General features: G+C 38.9%; 1 protein-coding gene across 3 annotated transcripts in view; it reads right to left on the bottom strand.

Moving 5' to 3' along the window:
• MUSK (muscle, skeletal, receptor tyrosine kinase) overlaps positions 1-16795 on the bottom strand; it is a 100301-nt gene extending 83506 nt beyond the window's left edge. For all 3 annotated transcript variants that reach the window (XM_010843562.1, XM_010843561.1, XM_010843563.1), the window contains exons 1-2: positions 16564-16795; positions 3542-3668 (exon numbers count right to left, since the gene is read on the bottom strand). In XM_010843562.1, coding sequence (XP_010841864.1) covers positions 3542-3668; positions 16564-16642 — 206 coding nt within the window. In that variant the 5' untranslated portion in view covers positions 16643-16795. The remainder of the gene's footprint in view (positions 1-3541; positions 3669-16563) is intronic.
• Positions 16796-21583: the final 4788 nt, after the last annotated feature.

Below are 21583 nucleotides of genomic sequence, written 5' to 3'. Positions count from 1 at the left end.
ATATATATATTGAATTAACTAACAGTTGACTAAGTATTTGTTCATTTATTAATCAAATGTTTGCTGAGTGCCTGATAAGTGCCAGGCACAATTCTAGTTCTGTGGGATACCTAGGGAGCAAAAGAGGCTCAAACTGTAAAAATTATGTTTTACATATATTATCTCACTAAATGGCATGCAGCCTGATCATTAAGAAGGGAATTAGGACAATGGAAAGAAATACGAGGGGAAATGTCAACCTAAAAGTGAGTTTTATGACCAAATAAAAATGCTTTATGCAACAAGTATATATTAAGCAGAGTAACCCCCCCTCAAAGATCCATGTCTTAATCCCCAGAACCTGTGAATATGTTAACCTTACACAGCAAAAGGGATTTTGCAGATGTCAAGAATCCTAAAATGAGTATCATGAATTATCCAGATGGGCCCTATGTAATCATGCATACTTGCATGCTGTGTCGCTTCAGTCATGTCTGACTCTTTGCAACCTGTCGACCAGGACTGCAGCCTGCCAGGCTTCTCTGTCCGTGGGATTCTCCAGGCAAGAAAACTGGACTGGGTGGCCATGCCCTCTTCCAGGGGAGTCTTCCTGACCCAGAGATCAAACCCACATCTCTTACGTCTCCTGCATTGGCAGGCAGATTCTTAAGCACTCATGCCACCTAATAGTGAGGGTCCTTAAAAGATGGGAGAGGGAAGCAGGAGGATCAGAGAATGAGATGCAATGAGACTGGAGTTAAACAGTTGCTGGCTTTCAAAATGGAGCAAAGGGCCAAGAAATGCAGGCAAGAAATCAGATTTTCCTCTAGTGCCTCCAGAAAGAATGCAGCCCTGTCAACACCTTGATTTTAGCCCAAAGAGACCGATTTCAGACTTCTAAACTCCAAAACTGTGAGATAATAAATTTGTGTTATATAAAACCACTAATTTTATGGTAATTTGTTACAGTAGAAATGGAAAAAAATAATACAACCTGAAAACAAAACATGTAAAGGAAATGGATTCTTTATTTCGAATTTGATGGATGGCCCCCATCACACACTGATCTTAAAGAGGAAAAAGAGATATAGTAATTTTTGGTCTATGTGACTAAGGATGATATAATCACTGGGTAGTTCATTAAATCACTTTAAATAACTGGGGATAGCCATGATACTGACTCTCATGTACATTTTGCTTTGCTTTTGTTTTTTGCTATGTTTAAGTTTGCATAGAAAATGTAAATATTGAAATATTTTGCAGATGTGCTTGTGGACTAAGAGTCCAACCACTCTGTGAAATAGAAACTTTCAAGATTTATAATCTGTTGTATCATTGCTGCTTAAAGTATATAAATTGTTTGTAGATTTGAGGGACGTAAGTATTTATAATTTTCAAAATATAAATTATTTTCCTCTTTCTTATTGAAGTATAGTTGATTTACAACATTATATTAGTTTCAGGTGTACATAGCCTAGTGATTCAGTATGTTTACAGATTATACTCCATTAAAAGTTATTACAAGATAATGGCTATAGTTCCCATTACAAGATAATGGCTATAGTAACCAGGGAATATCCAGGTATATCCCGTTGCTCATTTATTTTCTACATAGCAGTCCCAAGTGGTGCTAGTGTGAAGAAGCTGCCTGCCAATGCAGGAGCTGAAAGAGGTGCAGGTTGGATCCCTGGGTCAGGAAGATCCCCTAGAGAAGAAAATGGCAAACCACTGCAGTAATCTTGCTTGGAGAATCTCATGGACAGAGGAGGCTGGTGGGCTGCAGTCCGTGGAGTTGCAAAGAGCTGGACATGACTGAAGCGACAGTACACACACACACACACACACACACACGTATCTCTTAATCCCACACCCCTAACTTGCACTCCCCTTCCCCTTCCCTCTCCTCTTTGGTAGCCATTAGTTGGTTTTCTATGTGAGTCTCTTTCTGTTTTGCACATACATTCATTTGTATTACTTTTTAGGTTCCATCTGTGGGTGGTAGCATAGTCTTTGCGGTTCTCTAACTTATTTCATTAAGGATAATATTCTCTTAAACCCATACACCCTGGTGCAAATGACAGAATTTCATCCTTTTTTATGGCTGAGTAAGATTCCATTGTAAATATATACCACATCTTCTTTACCTATTCATCTGTTATGGACACTTGGGTTTCTTCCATATCTTGGCTATTGGAAATAGTACTGCTATGAATTTGGGGTGCATGTACTTTTTCAAATTAGTGTTTTCATTTTTTTCTGGATATATACCCTGGAGTAGAATTACGAGATCATTCAGTACGTATATTATTAGCTTTTTGAGACGCCTCCATACTGTTTTCCAGAGAGGCCACACCGACTTGCATTCTCATCAATAGAGTGTAAGGGTTTCATTTTCTCCATATCCTCTCCAACATTTGTTATTTGTAGACTTTTTGATGATGGTCGACCCAACTGGTATGAGGTGGTATATTGTTGTTTCTCTAATAACTAGTTATGTTGAGCATCTTTTTTTGTTGACTGTCTGTCTGTCTTTGTGAAGGATGTCTAGTCAGCTCTTTTGCCCATTTTTTGAGTGGGTTTTTTGTTTTTATTTTTGGATATTGAGTTGTAGGAGCAGTTTATGTATTTTGGATATTAACTCCTTATTGGTTATATAATTTGCAAATATTTTCTCCCATTCTGTAGGTTGTCTTTTTATTTTATTAAATTGATTTAATAAAATGTATTTCAAGCATCTTAATTTGGTTTATAAGCCTTCCTATTCCAGGATTTCTGAGATAGCTTGCCTGATAGAGTACTTGAAGGCTTCCATAGCCCAGGGTAATTTCCCACATTACAGCACATATAATAGGAGGAAATACAAATTTTCAGTTAGAGTTTAGTGAAAACAAATACATAATTTTTCCCCATCCAAGTTCATGGACCCCAGCCTATGGAGCAGTTAAACAATCTAGCCCTAACTTAAGGTATGTGGCCTTCTAGAAAGCTTGTGGTTCCCTTTGTTACAGATATTTTGGAGTATTTTTGGTGAGATAGCTATTGTAATGAGGAAAGGATAGCATAACCTTTATATGCCAAGTAGAAATTTTACTGTTTGAGAGGTTACCTCACTATATACATCAGGAGTCCTTTCTGACTTTCAAAAGAAAAAGTAATGGTTACCTAGAGGTCAGATTCCTAGACAACATGCCTGACTTGATTGGGATATTGAAAGTTCGGGAAATGAGGCTGGTCCCTATTAACTCCCCAGAATGTCCTGGAACATGTACCCCCAGAATTAGGATACCATGGTGTTTTCTAATTACTGTGAAATTTCCTCTAGGACCTAACCTGGAACTAGGAAACAGCCCTGACTCTGCCATATCAGTTAAATCACTTTACATTGGACAATTCCCTTAACCTCACTGAAGTTCAGATTTTACATTTATGACATGTGCGAGTTACATTTAACTATTCTAGAAGGTGAACTTTAGTACTGCCAAGAGCTGTGATTGCTTTTATGACAAAGATAGATCCCAAGGCAGCCTTGGTCATTCTTGGTGAAAAAAGGCAGAATACTTACTTAATGAGAATTTTATTTCTGGTCCAGGAAATTTCAGGCTGGGGGTAGGATTCCACCGCACACATGAAAGTAGCAACTTCTTCAACTAAGGCATCCACTGTTTCAAGAGGAGTGGTGATGACAGGGGCTGAAAGGAGAGGAGAAGTGAAAGGCGAGCATTCTGCAGTACTGTTTCCTAACCCTTCTGTAAGCAGTCAGGCTTCCCTTATGGCTCAGCTGGTGAAGAATCCGCCTGCAATGCAGGAGACCTGGGTTCAATCCCTGGGTTGGGAAGATCCCCTGGAGAAGAGAATGGCTACCCACTCCAGTATTCTAACCTGGAGAATTCCACGCTCTATATAGTCCACGGGATCACAAAGAGTCGGACACGACTGAGCGAATTTCACTTTCACTATAAGCAGTCAGAGGCCACAACGGACCTGAATAAGAACGATGTTGCCCCACAGCAAAAATCTGCCAAAAGGGAGGAAGGATTTTATACAGAGGATTTTGTTGCTTCTTTCAAACTAAGCATTTGAGAATCAAAAGAGGAGGCGCTCAGGAGAGTTGGGCTTAGAATTTATTATATGTGAGTGGAGGCAGAGCCTGGTTTTGTGAAGCCCAAAGTTAACATAATTTAGATATCCTTTTAAGGAAAAAATATATAAAATTATGGATACAAAATATTGCCTCCCTGACATCAATCAGCTGGAAGGAAAGTGTCACTGATGGAAAGTTAGTATGAAAAAAGGAAGCCATCTTAACAATTCCTGTTTAAAAATAATATTTTCCAAATTTCAATAAAACACGTTGATGTATATTATTCATATTGTATTTTATTCAATAAAATACAATATGAACACTTTACTAGAGACCATTGGAGGTCTTCAAAGGGGGCTCCTGCAAATGAGAGGCTTTGAAGCTAAAGCTTCACTGGATTTATAGAGGATCCACATAGCTACAAACAAATAGATTAGGAAAAGACTCAATAATATAAAGGCAAATAATCCAAAATAACCCAAACAAAAAAAATGAGCAAAGAAGCTGAATCAACCTGTCTCCAAAGAATATATACAGATGGACAACAAGCACATAAAAAGGTACTCAACATTATTAGCCTTTAAGGAAATGCAAATCAAAACCACTCTAAGATACTGCTTTACATACTGTAGAATGGTTATAAATCAAAAAATACGTAACAATAAATGTTGGCAAGGATGTGGAAAAATTAGAACCTGTGTGCACTGTTGGTGGGAAAGTAAATTGGCACAGCCACTTGTGTAAAGCAGGATGGTGGTTCCTCAAATAATTAAGCAGAGAATTAATATGTGTGTTAGTCACTCAGTTGTGTTTGACTCTTTGTGACCCCATGGACTGTAGCCCACCAGGCTCCTCTGTCCATGGAATGAATATATGATCCAGAAATTTCACTTCTGGGTATATATATGCCCAAAATAATTGAAAGCAGTAACTCAAATAGATGGGGCTTCCCAGGTGGCACTAGTGGTAAAGAATGTAGGAGATGTAAAAGATGAGGGTTCAATCCCTGGGTCAGGAAGATCCCCTGGAGGAGGAAATAACAACCCACTCTAGTATTCTTGCCTGGAGAACACCATGGACAGAGGAACCTGGCAGACTGCAGTTCTTTTCGGGTCACACAGAGCTGGACACAACTGAAGTGACTCAGCATGCGTGCACTCAAATAGATATTTGTACACTGATGCTCAGGTGGCGCTAGTGGTAAAGAATCTGCCTGCCAATGCAGGAGACGTAAGAGACGCAGGTTGGTCCCTGGGGCGGGAAGATCCCCTGGAGGAGGGCATGGCAACCCACTCCAGTGTCCATGACTGGAGAATCCCATGAACAGAGGAGCCTGGCAGGCTACAGTCCATAGGGTTACAAAGAGTCAGACATGACTGGAGTGACTTAGCATACATGCAGAGGGTGAAAACTCCATGAAATAAGAGCAAACTGGCACACGGGCCATAGAAAATGCATCCATAGTGGCTGGATCAATTTACATTCTCACCAACAGTGCAAGAGGGTTCCCTTTTCTCCACATCCTCTCCAGCATTTATTGTTTGATTTTTTTTTTTAACAATGGCTGTTCTGACTCGTGTGAGGTGGTACATCATTGTAGGGGAAAAAAATGCATTCTGTTTCTAAATGAAACTTATCTTTTCAGTAAACTCAGAGGCTGAGGGTCCCATTTAACCCATATCTCTTCTATGAGTGTAAATTTTTTCACGAGGTCCAGTTCAAGTATCATCTGCTCCCAATCTCCCTGACTTGCTAGACAGAACCAAATACCCTTTTCTTTACTCTTGGGTCATCCTATTCATGTCACTCTCATAGCAGTTGCCACACATATGCTCTTAGAATGATTTGTTTATGTTTCTGTCCCATGCTAAGTTATAAAAACCTTGACCTTTGGGTCAAGAACCATGTCTCAGACCTCTCTCTATCCGGAGGGCTAGCACATTGACTAATGTATTGTTTAAATAAACCAAACTCTATTTCTGAGACCTTTATAAAAGGCATAAATTTTCTTTAAAGATTGAGAAGAAAATGGCTGAAAGAAGAGGGCAGAATTTTTAGGTGAGATGACATCTTTTATATTTTATATCTAGGCATTGAGGCCCACCCTCTCCTCCAACTTTGCACTAAAATAACCATTAAAATACACAGAATGCAGTACAAAGAAATAAATAATGAAAAGTATTAATAGTTAAGAGACATAAAGATGGACAAAAATTAATAAACTTCTAATAGAAGTCCAGAAAAATAAAATAGAAGAAATAGCATAGAAGTAATACATAAAGGGGTAAATTGCTGAGTATTTTTCAAACTTGAAAAATAAAGCAGAATATGCACTTTGAAAGTTTCCACCAAGCATCAAGCCAGATAAAGAAAAATTAATTCATTCTTAGATACACTATATTAAAACTGTAGAAAATTAAAATATTAAACCTTACTAGAAAGAAAAGATCAATTACTTTAAGAAGAATGCCAATTAGGCTCACTTGGTATTATTTGGCAACAACTGATACCAAAAGGCATTGGAGTAATAGTTTTAAAAGGTTGAAAAAAAATAATAACTGCTAGCCTGGAATTCTATAGCCAGCTTAGATAATCATTTTTAAAATGAAGACAAAATAAACATGCTGACAAATGTTTACCACTGAGACCTTCTCTGAAACAGTTACCAAAAGTATATAATCTCTGTAAAAAATAACTTGTACCCAAAAGAAAGGGGCCAGGCACAAGAAACTATAGTAAGCATTTGTTGTTGTTCAATCATTAAGTTATGTCTGACTCTTTTGCGACCCTGTAATCTGTAATCTGCCATGCTCCTCTGTCCATGGGATTTTCCAGGCAAGAATACTGGAGCAGGTTGCCATTTCCTTCTTCAGGGGTCTTCCTGACCCAGGGATCGAACCTGCATCTCCTGGATTGGCAGGAGGATTATTTACAACTGAGCCACTATTGTAAGCATGCTGCTGCTGCTGGGGCTAAGTCACTTCAGTCGTGTCCGACTGCAACCCCATAGACGGCAGCCCACCAGGCTCCCCAGTCCCTGGGATTCTCCAGGCAAGAACACTGGAGTGGGTTGCCATTTCCTTCTCCAATGCATGAAAGTGAAAAGTGAAAGTGAAGTTGCTCAGTCGTGTCCGACTCTTAGCGACCCCATGGACTGCAGCCCACCAGGCTCCTCCATCCATGGGATTTTCCAGGCAAGAGTACTGGAGTGGGGAGCCATTGCCTTCTCCACATAGTAAGCATAGATGGTGGTAAAATATAACTGCAATTTTAGATATTGTGGAATATATAGTTTTAAAGCTCAATAATTTTTATGTTTAAAAAAAGTGGAACTAGAATTCTAGATAAACAATTATAAGATGAAAATATAGGGAAGTAGTTCAGCAGATTATTAAAACACTATAAGTTCTTTTCTATAAGCAGGAAGATGACAAATACTGAATACAAACATGGGGAGATAATATAAAGTTAGAGGCATACTGTTAAAATTTCCCTAATTCTTACCACCAAAATAATAGATTAAAAATCAAAATTTCCAAAGCAGCAGGAGAACAAAAGGAACTAAAACTGTATCAATTAAAAAAAAAAAAATAAAGAAGCAGAAAAGGATAAACGAGCCGAGAACAGGTATGGTTAACAGAAGATACAAATTAATTTGTAATAAACATGCCCAAATACATCCAAAATCACAGTAAACACCCATGGTATGAACTGATCTGGAGAAAGACAGATACATGATTAAAAAACACAAAAGACATATCTAATTATTTTAAAACAAATGTTGCAATAAAGAGAATGGAAAATATATACAAAGTAAACACTACTCAAAGTGATAAAGCAATAGAGTAATAGTACTAATATAAGATGAACTTCAATATAAAGTGATACGTAAGCATTTGAAGAGCGAAGAAAGACTTCTTAATGATAAAAGAAACAATCCATCAACAAGATAACAACCATGACATTTAATTATTTAAAAATATAGATTCAGGACTTCTGGTAGTCCAGTGGTTAAAGAATCCGCCTTGCAATGCAGGGGATGCAGGTTCAATCCCTGGTCCAGGAACTAAGATCCCACATGCTGCTGGGCAACTGAAGCCCATGCACACCACAATTGCACTGAGCCTGCAACACCACAGCTAGAGAGTCCATGGGCTGCAAGGAAAACATCTCAAGTGCCACAGCTAAGACCCACCACAGCCAAATTAAATAAGTAAATAAGTAATTTAATAAATATAGACTCAAACAACTCAAACTTAAATTAGTATTACCAGGAGATATTATAATGAAGTAATAGGCTCCAATGGAGAAGGCAATGGCACCCCACTCCAGTGTTCTTGCCTGGAGAATCCCAGGGACGGGGGAGCCTGGTGGGCTGCCGTCTATGGGGTCGCACAGAGTCAGACACGACTGAAGTGACTTAGCAGCAATAGGCTCCAAAAATTTTAAAGAAAATTATACATGCATACACACATAGGAGAGAATGGAAAAATTGATAAATTCCAAGATGTTATTATCATTTATCTCCTAGTTGTGAGCATTATGTATAATTTTTTATCATTGTCTTGCTATATCTTACAGCAAAATATTATAAGACATATTATATAATATTAAAATATATAAAATTAATATATATTATTGGGCTTCCTTGGTGGCTCAATAATAAAAACTCAACTGCCAGTGCAGGAGATGCAGGCTCAAATCCCTGGGTCGGGAAGATACCCTGGAGAAGGAAATGGCAACACACTCCAGTACTGGATATTCTCTTGCCTGGGAAATTCCATAAACAGAGGAGGCTGGCAGGCCAAAGTCCTCGGGGGTCACAAAGAGTTGTACGTGACTGAGCATGGACATGAATATGTATTATCTTCATAATAAAAATTATAGGACATAATCAGAATGCCACAGAAATGTTAATTTTCAAATCCATTGGAAGCAAATTTGAAATTGATAAAAGTTTTAGAAAGTCAACCTCTTGGAAAAGGTAGATTTTTCTAAACAACTGATGAGCAAAATAAGTGATCAATTGCATAGTCACATACGTAGTGATTAAAAACATCATATGATAATAAGGTTGTAGGTAATGATGGGCCTGAAGGATAATGGATAATATTGAATGCTTCCGTTGTTTAAAAAGAAAGACAGACTACTGAGGAATTGCATCCCTGGTGGCTCAGTGGTAAAGAACCCGCCTGCCAGTACAGGAGATGTGGGTTTGATCCCTAGGTGAGGAAGATCCCCTGGAGAAGGAAATGGCAACCCACTCCAGTATTCTTGCCTGGGAAATCCCACAGACAGAAGAGCCTGGCAGATTACCATCTATGGGGTTGCAAAAGAGTCAGATGTGACTTAGTGACTAAATAACAACAACAAAACTGAGGAATTAGACAGTGAGAAGCTCTAGCCCAGGGATTGAATCCAAATCCCTGCTCCATCACTTCCCATCTCCACTGAGACACTTAACTAGTTGCCTTGGCCTCTTTAGCTGTAGACAGAGATAACAATAAAACCATTGCATAAGCTTGACATCAAGAGCCTCTCGATGAAAGTGAGAGTCAAAAAGTTGGCTTAAAACTCAGCATTCAGAAAACTAAGATCATGGCATCCAGCCCCATCACTTCATGGCAAAATAGGTGGGGAAACAATGGAAACAGTGACAGACTTTATTTTCTTGGGCTCCAAAATCACTGCAGATGGTGACTGCAGCTGTGAAATTAAAAGACGCTTGCTCCTTGGAAGAAAAACTATGACAAACCTAAACAGCATGTTAAAAAGCAGAGACATTACTTTTCCAACCAAGGTTCGTCTAGTCAAGGCTATGGTTTTTCCAGCAGTCATGTATGGATGTGAGAGTTGGACTATATAGAAAGCTGAGCACTGAAGAACTGATGATTTTGAAGTGTGGTGTTGGAGAAGACTCTTGAGAGTCCCTTGGACTGCAAGGAGATCAAACCAATCAATCCTTTAGGAAATCAACCCTGAATATTCATTGGAAGGACTGATGCTGAAGCTGAAACTCCAATACTTTGGCCACCTGATTTCAAAGGACTCATTTGAAAAGACCCTGATGCTGGGAAAGATTGGAGGTTGGAGGAGAAGGGATCGACAGAGGATAAGATGGTTGGATGGCATCACTGACTCAATAGACATGAATTTGAGCAAGCTCTAGGAGTTGATGATGGACAGGGAAGCCTAGTGTGCTGCAGTCCATGGGGTCGCAAAGAGTCGGACATGACTGAGCAACTGAACTGACTAAAACTTGATATGATGATTACATACGATAAATAAATGTACATAATGCATTTAACATTGTTCTTGGCTCATAGGGAGTAGTCTATGTTATTTTATTCCATAATTTAGAGACCAAAACCTCAGCTCTTGAGTTATTCTCCTGGTTTCTGTGGCTCAGCAGGTAGAGAACCCACCTACAATGCAGGAGACACAAGAGATGCAGGTTTGATCCCTCCATCAGGAATATCCCCTGGCGGAGGAAATGCTAACCCACTCCAGTACTCTTGCCTGAAAAATCCCATGGACAGAGAAGTCTGATGGGCCACAGTCCAAAGGGTGGCAAAGAGTCAGACATAACTGAGCGACTAACCATCCCCCCCAAAAGATCTCAAAATGGAAAGATATATAGATGAATTTCACTGTACAAAACAGAATAATTGTAGTCCTAACTGTACAAAAGTGGAAAAAGAGACTCACAGCTTTGTCTTCTGTGGTCTGCTGGAACTGGCTTATACTGGCTTGCAAGTGTCAAGTGTTAATTTTTCAGAAATTTAACAAGGCAATTGAATAGAGCCATCATTTAAAACTAAATTATATAAATTTATGTTTAAAATAACTGTTAAACACGAAGAAGTAATACTCAACATTTATCACTTCCTGATTATTTTACTACATTTTTGTATTATCCGTGTTATTGGGGTTGTTTACATCTGATATCTGTAGAAATTACATACACAGCTGTGCTACTGTACATCTCCCAACTCAGTCTTTGCTGGTACCTTGAAGTTGGCATTTGCACTTGTGGCATTTGTGATTGAAGCATTTGCACTACAGCAGTCAACAAATGCAACATATCAGGGCCTTTTTTTTTCTCAGAGAGGCACGAACCCAGGAGCATATTCTACATTATCAATATCTTCAAGTCCTACCATTTACAATGTCTGTATAAATAGCATCCTGTTTATATAACAGTTCCTGGTAGGCAGCAGAATTGCATAAACAATCATTATATCAATTTTTTAGGGTATTAATATGTTAATAGTCCTGAAAGTATGGGTGACTTTCTCTCTTAGACTTTTGCATATCTTGTGTTTTCAGTTATCATTCTTAATGCCAAGTATAATTTTTACTAAAACCCCCAAACTTGATTGATTAGTTTCTTCTCATTCAATATGCAGATCCAGAAGTGACAGAGGAAGCAGATATACTATTGATATTATTTTTCCAGGGAGGTGGCAGAAATTCTGTTGAGGTCAGTTAAAATCAAAGAAATAAATCTTGGAATCTCTTGACAAGCTTAAACATAGAGAAATACATGAGTTATCACTGAGAACAGCTTCCCTTAGTTTTCAGTGGCATGATGATTTTATGTGAGGTTTGATTCTGTTTTTAATAAGGTTAACATCTAAAATTGATTAAGAACCTACCATCAGCCACAAGTCACACTTTGCATTCATAATCTTATTTATTTATCACAATAAGCATAAAGGCAGATACTATTATTACTCTCATTTGCAATTGAGGAATGAAGCCTATGCAAGGTTCAGTAACTTATCTAAACAAAATAAGAGCAGGAAGTGATAGAACTGAATTTCATGGGTAAGGTTGATTTAAAATTCTTATCTTTTAACTCTAAGCTATACCATGTCTTCAGTGTAGTACTAGTTACTCACAGACAAGGGAAAAAATAAGACTGACATTAATATCAATTTCTATAAGCAAAATATTGTTGGTTAAGCCCACCTTTCCCACACTCCAAAATTATCCAAACAAATCGCTTTTAAATTTTTACTGACACAACCACATAGTTGTATTTAATGATATTTATAGAATCAGCAGACTGTCTCTGCTTTCTTTCTACTGTCCAGCTTTCATCTCAGCCAGGGCCTATTTCAACTGGGACGCTATTTCTCCCCTCTTTCCAAGGACCACATGAACAAGAAATACATAAAAATGAACCCAGTGCTCTTCTGTACCCACGGAGTAGCTGAACTTGAATACTGGCTGCTGGATGAGTTGTAATGTTATCCTTTTATGGACTGTAACACACGGTCGTTGCCATACCAACTTCAGACTGACCATTCGCGGATTGACATAACCAAATAACTGAGTAAACAGTCAGGTGTATTTGCTCCTTTCTGTTCTAGTAAAATTAGGGCTCAGACTTGGAACATATTTGTGCTTTTCTAGCATCATGAATACAGTATTGTTTTTTCAGTATGAGAAAACACATGAGTATTAGAAAATTTTCAAATCCCCCACAGAAAGAGGATATTCAGTATTGCTCATCATTTGTCATATCTTAGAAAAGACACATACTTCTGGTGATGTAATCAAATATGTTATTTTTTTATTATGAAGTCTCTGGAACTTATATAAGGTTCATTGATAATCTCAGTAGTTACTGTGCTGTGTTGAGTCACTTATTAATGGCATATCATTAATTCTTTGTCACAGAACATACTCTTGGTCTTTGCCTTCAGAAATGACAGTGAGGACAGGAAGGTAGGAATTCTGGGTCAGTCTGTTAGAATTTCTGAAATGACCTCTCCTAGGGGCATCCCTTCGGTATTAAGGCATGATTTCATAAGGACTCATCCAAAATGTGCCTGTTCCCCAGGAGGGGTCATTTCACCAGTGGTTAACAGTCCTCAGTATAGTGTATAACATAACACTGGTGGGTGCTTCATCTTAGGAGAAAACTGAGGCTCACAGTGAAGGCCTGTTTTCCTGAAAGACACACAAAGAGGCATTGGGGACTAGAAAAAGGAAGTTGATCTTAACATTGTTTTCAAGGCCTGAAGTATCCTCCTTTCACTTTCCTCATTTTTTGGCTAAGACTGCATGCTTTGTTGCCATATCCTCTCAGCTCCCTTACCCTCTAGTCCTTCAGCTGCACTGACCCTGGAAAGTACCAGTCTTGAACTAATCCAACCAGCTGTCCTCACTGCTCCTATGTTCACAAAGTTATTGTTGAATAAAGTAATACAATGGTGAAGATCAGGACCACTTATGGGGGTGCAGTCCCCACCCCCGGCATGGACATGTGGTCCTTCTACATTCTCTGGTCCACTTCTCTCATCTCTCTGAATGGGATCACTTCCTTTAGGTTCTCTACTCATCCCTCAATAACGTCAATTCCCCCAATAACGTCATGTCCTATTTCACCGAGAAATTGCCTACTTCACCACTGGATTTGTGGTAAAAATCTTGCCATTTCTGCACTTTGTCTGTTCTTTAAAGTCAATAATATTTAAAGCAACTGTTGTTTCTCCAAATATGGGATGAGTTACTCTTTCAGTGTATGTCAATATAAAACATTCATCCAGTATTCGGTGTCCCGGATTTCATGACAGCTGTGCCTGTTCTGACTTAGTCATATGTCAAATCTGTGAATCCTATCCCTGTATACATATGATTTAGAAGAAATTTTTACTAACATATATCTAAAGATAAATCACTTAAGACTCAAGAACTTCTAGGTATGATAGTAATGAGATAATTTTAAGAGCGGAGTTTGGACAGGAGTTCTTTGTGCATAGAACAGATTCAAAGCTGTTTCATGAATTCCCATACTCCTACAGAAAATCCCACTCTACACTTAGTACTCCCTGATAAAGTGTTAAATATTTTTGAAAAATGTGGTTAAGGCGAATGTTCAATGAAAGTTGGCTATTTTCATACATGACTGTTTATAAAATCCTCCTCCTTGTGGTTTGATACTGAGCTCATGATTGAAAGTATCACCAAATAAAATGATTCAGAAAGACAGTGAAATTTCCCTTTGTTTTTGAACATTAGGAATCTCAATTAAACTACTGAGATAATGATAAGCTATTCTACAAAGTTGGTTATTAATTTTATTGGAGAAATCATATGCTGATGATCAGATAAGAATCCACGGAATGCTCTTGCACTATTTTAACTGTGTCATTTACTTTATGATGTATTATGCTGCAGATGTCTTGATTCATTCACAATAAGGGACTTAGGAAAAAGGGGTACCACCTAAAAAACCTCTTCCCATTATTGCCTTCTGCCAAGAATAGAGAAAACAACTAGAGATATTTTGTGTAGCATAATTTCATTACTGTTGATAGTACTGAAATAATCACATATTAATGTGTTTTTTGTACCAACATATTCCATGCACTTCAACATGTAAAATGTTAAGGATTGTATTTTCATGATAGTGTTTATTCTCAGAGCTGGTAGGTGTACTTAATAAATGTTTGCTCTTCAGGCCTGGTGTTTTGGCTAAGGCTGATGTTAAACCCATATTAATTTAGTTTTTTCAATAATACTCAAATACTCTGTTTGAGTAGGATAGGCAAAAATATTGCTTTAATTTTTTGAGTTTACAATCTCATTAAAGCAGTAAATAAACTATAAACAAATAAACAAAGTTAGGGTAACAGTCTGGCTATTTTATTTAGAGCTCAGGATTTTGGCTTTGTTACGTTTATTCCACTATATTTTGTGACGTTTTCAAAATAGAAACAATGTGCTTTACCTATAAAGTTTGGAAACTACAAATTATTTCTTTCTAGATAGAAATTAGGAGGTTGGGTTTGGTTTTTCTCATGCATGGGATTCTAATTTGAATTAGAAAATCAATTGTCGTGTTCCTTGTAAGACTGAATGCCAGTACATTTTAGCATCTAACCATGTCATTTTTATGTAACTTTATGGTTTAGAATAGCACAAATAAATTTACAACAATCCGTAAGTCCAAACATCCAGGTGCTGCCCTTCCGGACATCCGTTGTATGATCAGGAAGTATTAAAATAATCTGAAGCCAATGTTAAGTCTTTCTGGCTATTATTAGCTATTTGAAAAGATATAGATTCTCTTTTATCTGCAGGTACCTTAAAGTATTAGTTGACAAAAGTTTAAATGCATTGAACAATACCCTTTTGTGCAGATAAAATAGAAAAAGAAAGCAATGAAACAACATAAATCTATGAAATCAGACTGTTGGTGAAGAAAGCTCTATCTTCTTAGTATGTGAATTTTAACCTTGTGGTTCCAGAAATTCTAGTGAACCACAAAATCTACACTATGTTTTCCATCTAACATACAATATGACTACCTTCGCTTATCTACACAATACAAACATTCAGTTCTTTGGTAAAGTAATATGAAGGGAAAAGAATTCATCTGAATGTGTCATAAATTAACAGAACTCTTTTTACTCTGCTGTAATGTGTTTAATTCCCTGGTGGCTCAATGGTAAAGAATCTGCCTACCAATGCAAGAGACGGGGGTTCAGTCCCTGGGTTGGGAAGATTCCCTGGAGAAGGAAATGGCAACCCACTCCAGTATTTTTGCCTGGAGAAGCCCATGGACAGAGGAGCCTGACTGGTTCACAAAAGAGTTGGACATGCCTGAGCTACTAAACAACGGTCCATTTAATCAGAATCTTTTTAATGTTATTCCATTTGCTTTCTCATGTCTTTGTAAAAAGACTTCAGTGAAGCGCTCAGTCACTTTGCAAATCACCTATTTTCCTGTCTTTCTTCCTGATTTGAAATACACTAGTCTCAGTTTCATAATACGCTGGCCAGAAACTGTGGACATTCTTGCTACTGCAACAGGTGTTTGTCAGTTTCTTAAGTTGCTTTCCTTTCCCCTGAGGTGGTGTTATTTCCGGTACATTCCAAAGCCTCTGAAAAAAAAACCTTTCCCATTCTCTTGCCAAACCAAATCATGACTCCAGCCTCCTATGGAGAACCTGTTGTTCTTCAGACTTTTATAGGCAACTTGTGTGCGTCTTTCTCTAATTTTTATTTGGGCGGAACTCAAATATTGATTAAGAGTTTTGCAAAGCTGAAACTGAAAATGGAAGTGATTTTTGTTCAGAAGCAAACACTCTGGATGTCTGGGAGTGGGATTGATACATTCCTGGCAAACCTGATGTAAAAAGGTTTTCATCATCCCTTTAGACCACCCTGAAGTTTGACATAAACATAAACAAACTGACCTCAATAACTTGCAGTCTACCTGTTAATGTTTCCTTTACGAGTGAGGACTCTGTATGCACTGAATGGCTAAACTTTTTATTGTAGAGCTTAAGCAGGGGACGGATAGCAGTAGAATGGAGATCATCCATCAATTGCTTATTTATATAGCTTTCTCTCTCTCCATATACTACACCCCCACTTCACCAAGTAAAACCCAAGCCTGCCCTCATGAATCAGTCATGATCGGAACACACGCATGCACTTTAGAACTGTCACAGGCAACAGGAGACAAGAGCGCTGAAACCAACCTTTTGGAAGTTTCTCAGTCCCGCTGAAGGCAACCAAAGTAAGAATATGTACCAGTGGAATGTTGACGAACTCTCTCATGATTAATCCAGGCTCAGGCAGCAGAAAGTTCTGGACAACGCAAGGAAAATGCCTCCACCGTTTACATTTTAAAGCATAGTTTGTTCCAAAAGGGTCGTCTGCTAATGACTGTTTGTGTCAGCAGCTCCTCTGGCTCTAAGTATAATCAGGAATTCTCAGACTTGGCTGTAATGATAGACACGGCCAGCTGGTGAGTATCCCCTTAGGCCAGTAATGCAAGAGTAGGGCTGGAGGAACAAGGGAAAGAAAATCCCTCTAGAATCCCTTTTAAGACAGAAGCAGAAGGACAATACCAGATGCCTTTTGTAACCATCATTGTATTCCCTGAGGTATAGTTTTCCTGATCTTCTGAGTCAGCTCATCATCTCTCCTGCACTCATCTCAGAACTCTGGATGTATCTGAGCATGATTCCTCCCCAGCTTTCACTCCCCCACCTGCATCCATCCCATAATTAATTCCTACAGATTGTACCAACTTGATATGCCTTGATTTCCTCCCCTCCTTTGATTCTCACTAGTCTCAGCCTACCCCAGCCTCCCTTTCAGACATTCATCTTCTTGGAATGATGGTAACCTCCTATCTGTTCTCTCTGCCTCTGTTTTACTGTCCTCTCGGGCCACCCTGGTGACTAAGACAGTTAAGAGTCCTCCTGCAATGCAGGAGACCCGGGTTTGATCTCTGGGTCGGGAAGATCCCCTGGAGAAGGGAATGGCTACCCACTCCAGTACTCTTGCCTGGAGAATTCCATAGACAGAGGAGCCTGGTGGGCTATCGTCCATAGGGTCATAAAGAGTCGGACACAACTGAGTGACTAGCACTTTCACTAATCTCTTTTTAGATCACCTGTCCTACTCAAAAGTCTTTAGTGGCTCTTCATCACATTAAAAAATTCAAATCTCTCTAATATGACAAAAGAAGGTTTGATGGACCCTGCCTATCTGTTTAGCCTCTGTTACAATTTCTGTCTCTTTTAATATGTAGAAACCTACTGATGGTTCACTGAATACAGCTTTCAAGCCTCCATGAATTGTTCCTACTGTTCCCTCCTCTTGGAGTGCTTTCTCCTCTTCTCCACCTGGTTCCCACCTATCTCAACTTGATCACCATCTCCTGGGAGCTATTCCAGACTAAAACTCCCACATCTTCCCAAAGTTGCCTTAGGTCTGCCTCCTCTGGGCTTCTCTGTTCTATTGCACATTTCTCTATCGTTGCACTTATTGCATGGCTTTAAGAGTTCTTTCTGCTTGTGTTGCTGTCTCCCTTATTCTTTGGTCTCATGAGTCCACTGAGTCAGCAGTCATGAGCTGTCAGTTGCAGCAAATTCTTCCAAAGCATTCTCCTAGGCAAATGGCCTTTTCCCACTGAACAGTATGTCCTAGAGACTTTTACATGGTTAATATATAGCACTATATCATTGCTTCTGTTGGCTATGTAGATTTCTAAATCATGGATGTATAATGGTATATTTAACCACACCTCAGGCTCAGACAGTAAAGAATCTGCCTGCGATGGGGGAGACCTGGGTTCAGTCCCTGGATTGGGAAGATCCCCTGGAGAAGGGAATGGCTACCCACTCCAGTATTCTTGCCTGGAGAATTCCATGGAAATAGGAGTCTAGCCCATGGCATCACAGAGTCGGACACAACTGAGCGACTTTCACTTTCAGCAATGTATAAGAGAATCCATTTCCCCACAATCTCATCAACACTTACCGTTGAATTTTTACATTTAAGTAGAATAAAAAGAGTATGGCATTGTTGCAGTTTACTTGTGTTCCACTCTTACTGTTGGTAATGAGAATTTGTCATATATTTGTTATTCATTTTCCTCTTCTGTGACTTTTGTCTATTTTCCTCTTAAATCATTTTTTTCTTATTAATTTATAGGAGTTTTAAAAAATACCCTGAATGAAATAATTTATATCATTGATCCGTTGTATATTTTGCAAATATTTTCTGTGTAGAATAGCTCTACTAATAGACATAGTGATTGCTTCAGAAATGGGCTTACGCCTCAAGCTGGCTTATAGCTGAAGGTCTCCTGTTATTTTACTGGACGTAATACAAAATAAGCTCCTTCTTTTTAGATCACCACCTGTCAGGACTGGGTAAACCAAGGCTGTTGGAGGTTTCCTGCTTCATTAATAGGAAATAATATGCAAAGTCAGATGTATCCACTGATTTTCCTTGTTTTGGGAGTTAATAACTTCCTTTATTCTTTTTTTTTTTTGGCTTGGCTAGTATGAATTTGATTCCTTAAATTGTGACTGAAATTATCCTGATGCAATTTTTAATAGAAGAGATATAAATTTGATGTGGTTTCTGTCCTGAGAATATCCTGTGAATGCCATGTATCTCATGGGAAACTTTGACATTAGCTGAATGAGCACTTTTTTACTTTAATGTGAAATTCAAGAATCAGCAGGATGAAAAGACTTCAGCCATTTCCACAAGTAGCACTAGGGAGAGCATGGATTTCTGGAGATTTGGATGACTGTAGATTTGTGAGCTTAAACTCTGGATCACCACCAGCCATTAAGAAAGGGAAGTCCAAGGTGAGCAACTTAAGGGACCTCTTTCTTCAAACGTCTAGGAGGAGGACTTGGGAATGAGCACTCTTCATTCTCTTTCCCTTTTCCCTAAAATACAGAACCAGCATTGATGGTGCTCATTCTGACCCACTAGGAATGGCATTCCTAGACCAGCATGACCCTCCTTCAGATTCCACCGTGACCTGAGCCTGAAGGTGACAGCAATACCATGTGAAGGTAGGGGGAGACCAAACTCTGATGAGGGAAAGCCAGCATGTGTGGACGAGGGCTGGTTTACGGTGAATCACTCTATTTCTGTTTTGTACAGAAATGCACTTGTTTCATTTTTGCAGATCTCACCTATAAACAATACCATATCATATTTGTCTTTGGCTTACTTCATTTAGTAGGATCATCTCTAGGCCTATCCATGTTGCTGAAAATGGCATTATTTCATTCTTTTGATGGCTGAGTAATATTCCGTGATACAAATATACCACATCTAAAAAATTATACAAATGAACTTACATACACAATAGAAATATACCCACAGACATAGAAAGCAAATTTATGGCTACCAAAGAGGAAGTGGGGGAAGGATAAATTAGGAGTTTGGGATTGACATATGGAAATTATTATATGTAGACTGGATAAACAACAAGGACTTACTGTATACCACAGGGAGTTACACTCAATATTTTGTAATAACCTATTCGGTAAAAGAATCTTAAAAAAATAATGTGTGTGTGTATCGAACTGAATCACTTTTCTGTATACCTAACCTAACACAACATTGTGAATCAACTATACTTCACTTAAAAAATTAGAAAAAAGAAAACAATAAGTAAAATTAATCTGTTAGTTAATCTGTTTGCTAAGAGAATCCCGTGAAGAGTGTGGCTTAGGGCTGAACACTGCATCAGACCCCAACATGTTGTAGCTGGAGGCTGTCAGCTAATTATGGTCCTTGCAGCAATTTCTTGGACCCTGGATACAAAATGGGCTTCCATCCTACAATACAGGCAAACCTATTCCTTATAAAGTAGGCTCATTCAGCCACAGAGAATGGAAATGGGGTCGCAGTCAATTATTTGACTTCTTTTTGGAGCATGTGGAGAGACTATGGGGCTGATGGTGAGTCTTCCCCTTCATAAAATGCACTCAGCCACCAAGTAAATTTGCCTTGCCACCTCTGCTATCTCTGCTTCTTCATCTCAAGGCCTGGCTGAGACTCCAAGTAGCACCACGCTGAGCCATATCTTGAACTTGACACTGGAATTCAACCATGCAGCAGCTGATGAGACTGGCCTCATTCCTGCTAGAATCAACACATCACCAAGTTAGTGCTCCTGGTCTGCACCCTGCTCTCACACCTCTGGTGACATTGGCAAGGAGCCCTTCTAAGGATCCCAGAGGGCAATGGCCTAGTCTTCTGCCTCACTGGTCAACAGTGGGTCGGAAATGCCATGTGGATTGCCCTTTCTAGAAAACTCCTGGGAAGTCAGAGTTCTATGTTCACAAATGAATGTGATGTCTTATTAAGTATCAGGATGGCAGTTAGAAGTACATCAATGTGTTGGAAACCCATACCTTATAAAATTGGGAGGGACTCTTAAAATGATTGTTCAATGAATGAGGGGATTATACTGAACATTTGGCAGAAATCAATGGAGTAAGAAAAAAATGCCTGGTGATGGAGTTAATATTATATGATTCCATCAGTAATTAGTTCAGTTCAGTCGCTCAGTCGTGTCCAGCTCTTTGCGACCCCATGGACTGCAGCATGCCAGGCCTCCCTGTCCATCACCAAGTCATGGAATTTACTCAAACTCATGTCCATTGAGTCGGTGATGCCATCCAACCATCTCATCCTCTGTTGTCCCTTTCTCCTCCTGCCTTCAATCTTTCCCAGCATCAGGGTCTTTTCAAATGAGTCAGCTCTTTGCATCAGGTGGCCAAAGTATTAGAGTTTCAGCTTCAGCATCAGTCCTTCCAATGAACATCCATGACTGATTTCCTTTACTAAAGGAAATAATTAACTAAATAGTAATCTATAGAGATACGTTACACTGTGAAATTATGTAAGAATTGAGCCTGATAGTCTGAGGGCTTGAGAAATGCTTCTCTGAGAAGGTACTAAGGAGGCTAAATCCTGCAGAATAAGTAAAAGCCAGATGACTAAACTAGGGAGGTCTGGGAGTGGACCATAACATTTAGTGGGTAAAGAATATGGAAATGACCCAGAACATGAAGGAACATGGTGATATGATGGAAATGAAAGAGGGTCAGCATATTTGAAGTATAGAGTTAGGGTAGAACTTATAGAGGCAGGTAGACAAAGTCAATGGCACCCCACTCCAGTACTCTTGCCTGGAAAATCCCATGGATGGAGGAGCCTGGTGGGCTGCAG

This window comes from Bison bison, unplaced genomic scaffold (assembly GCF_000754665.1).
Source record: "Bison bison bison isolate TAMUID 2011002044 unplaced genomic scaffold, Bison_UMD1.0 scf7180017864183, whole genome shotgun sequence".
Classification (NCBI taxonomy): Eukaryota; Metazoa; Chordata; class Mammalia; order Artiodactyla; family Bovidae; genus Bison; species Bison bison.
Note: the sequence above shows the minus strand (reverse complement) of the source record. Positions and strands in the feature narration are given on the sequence as shown.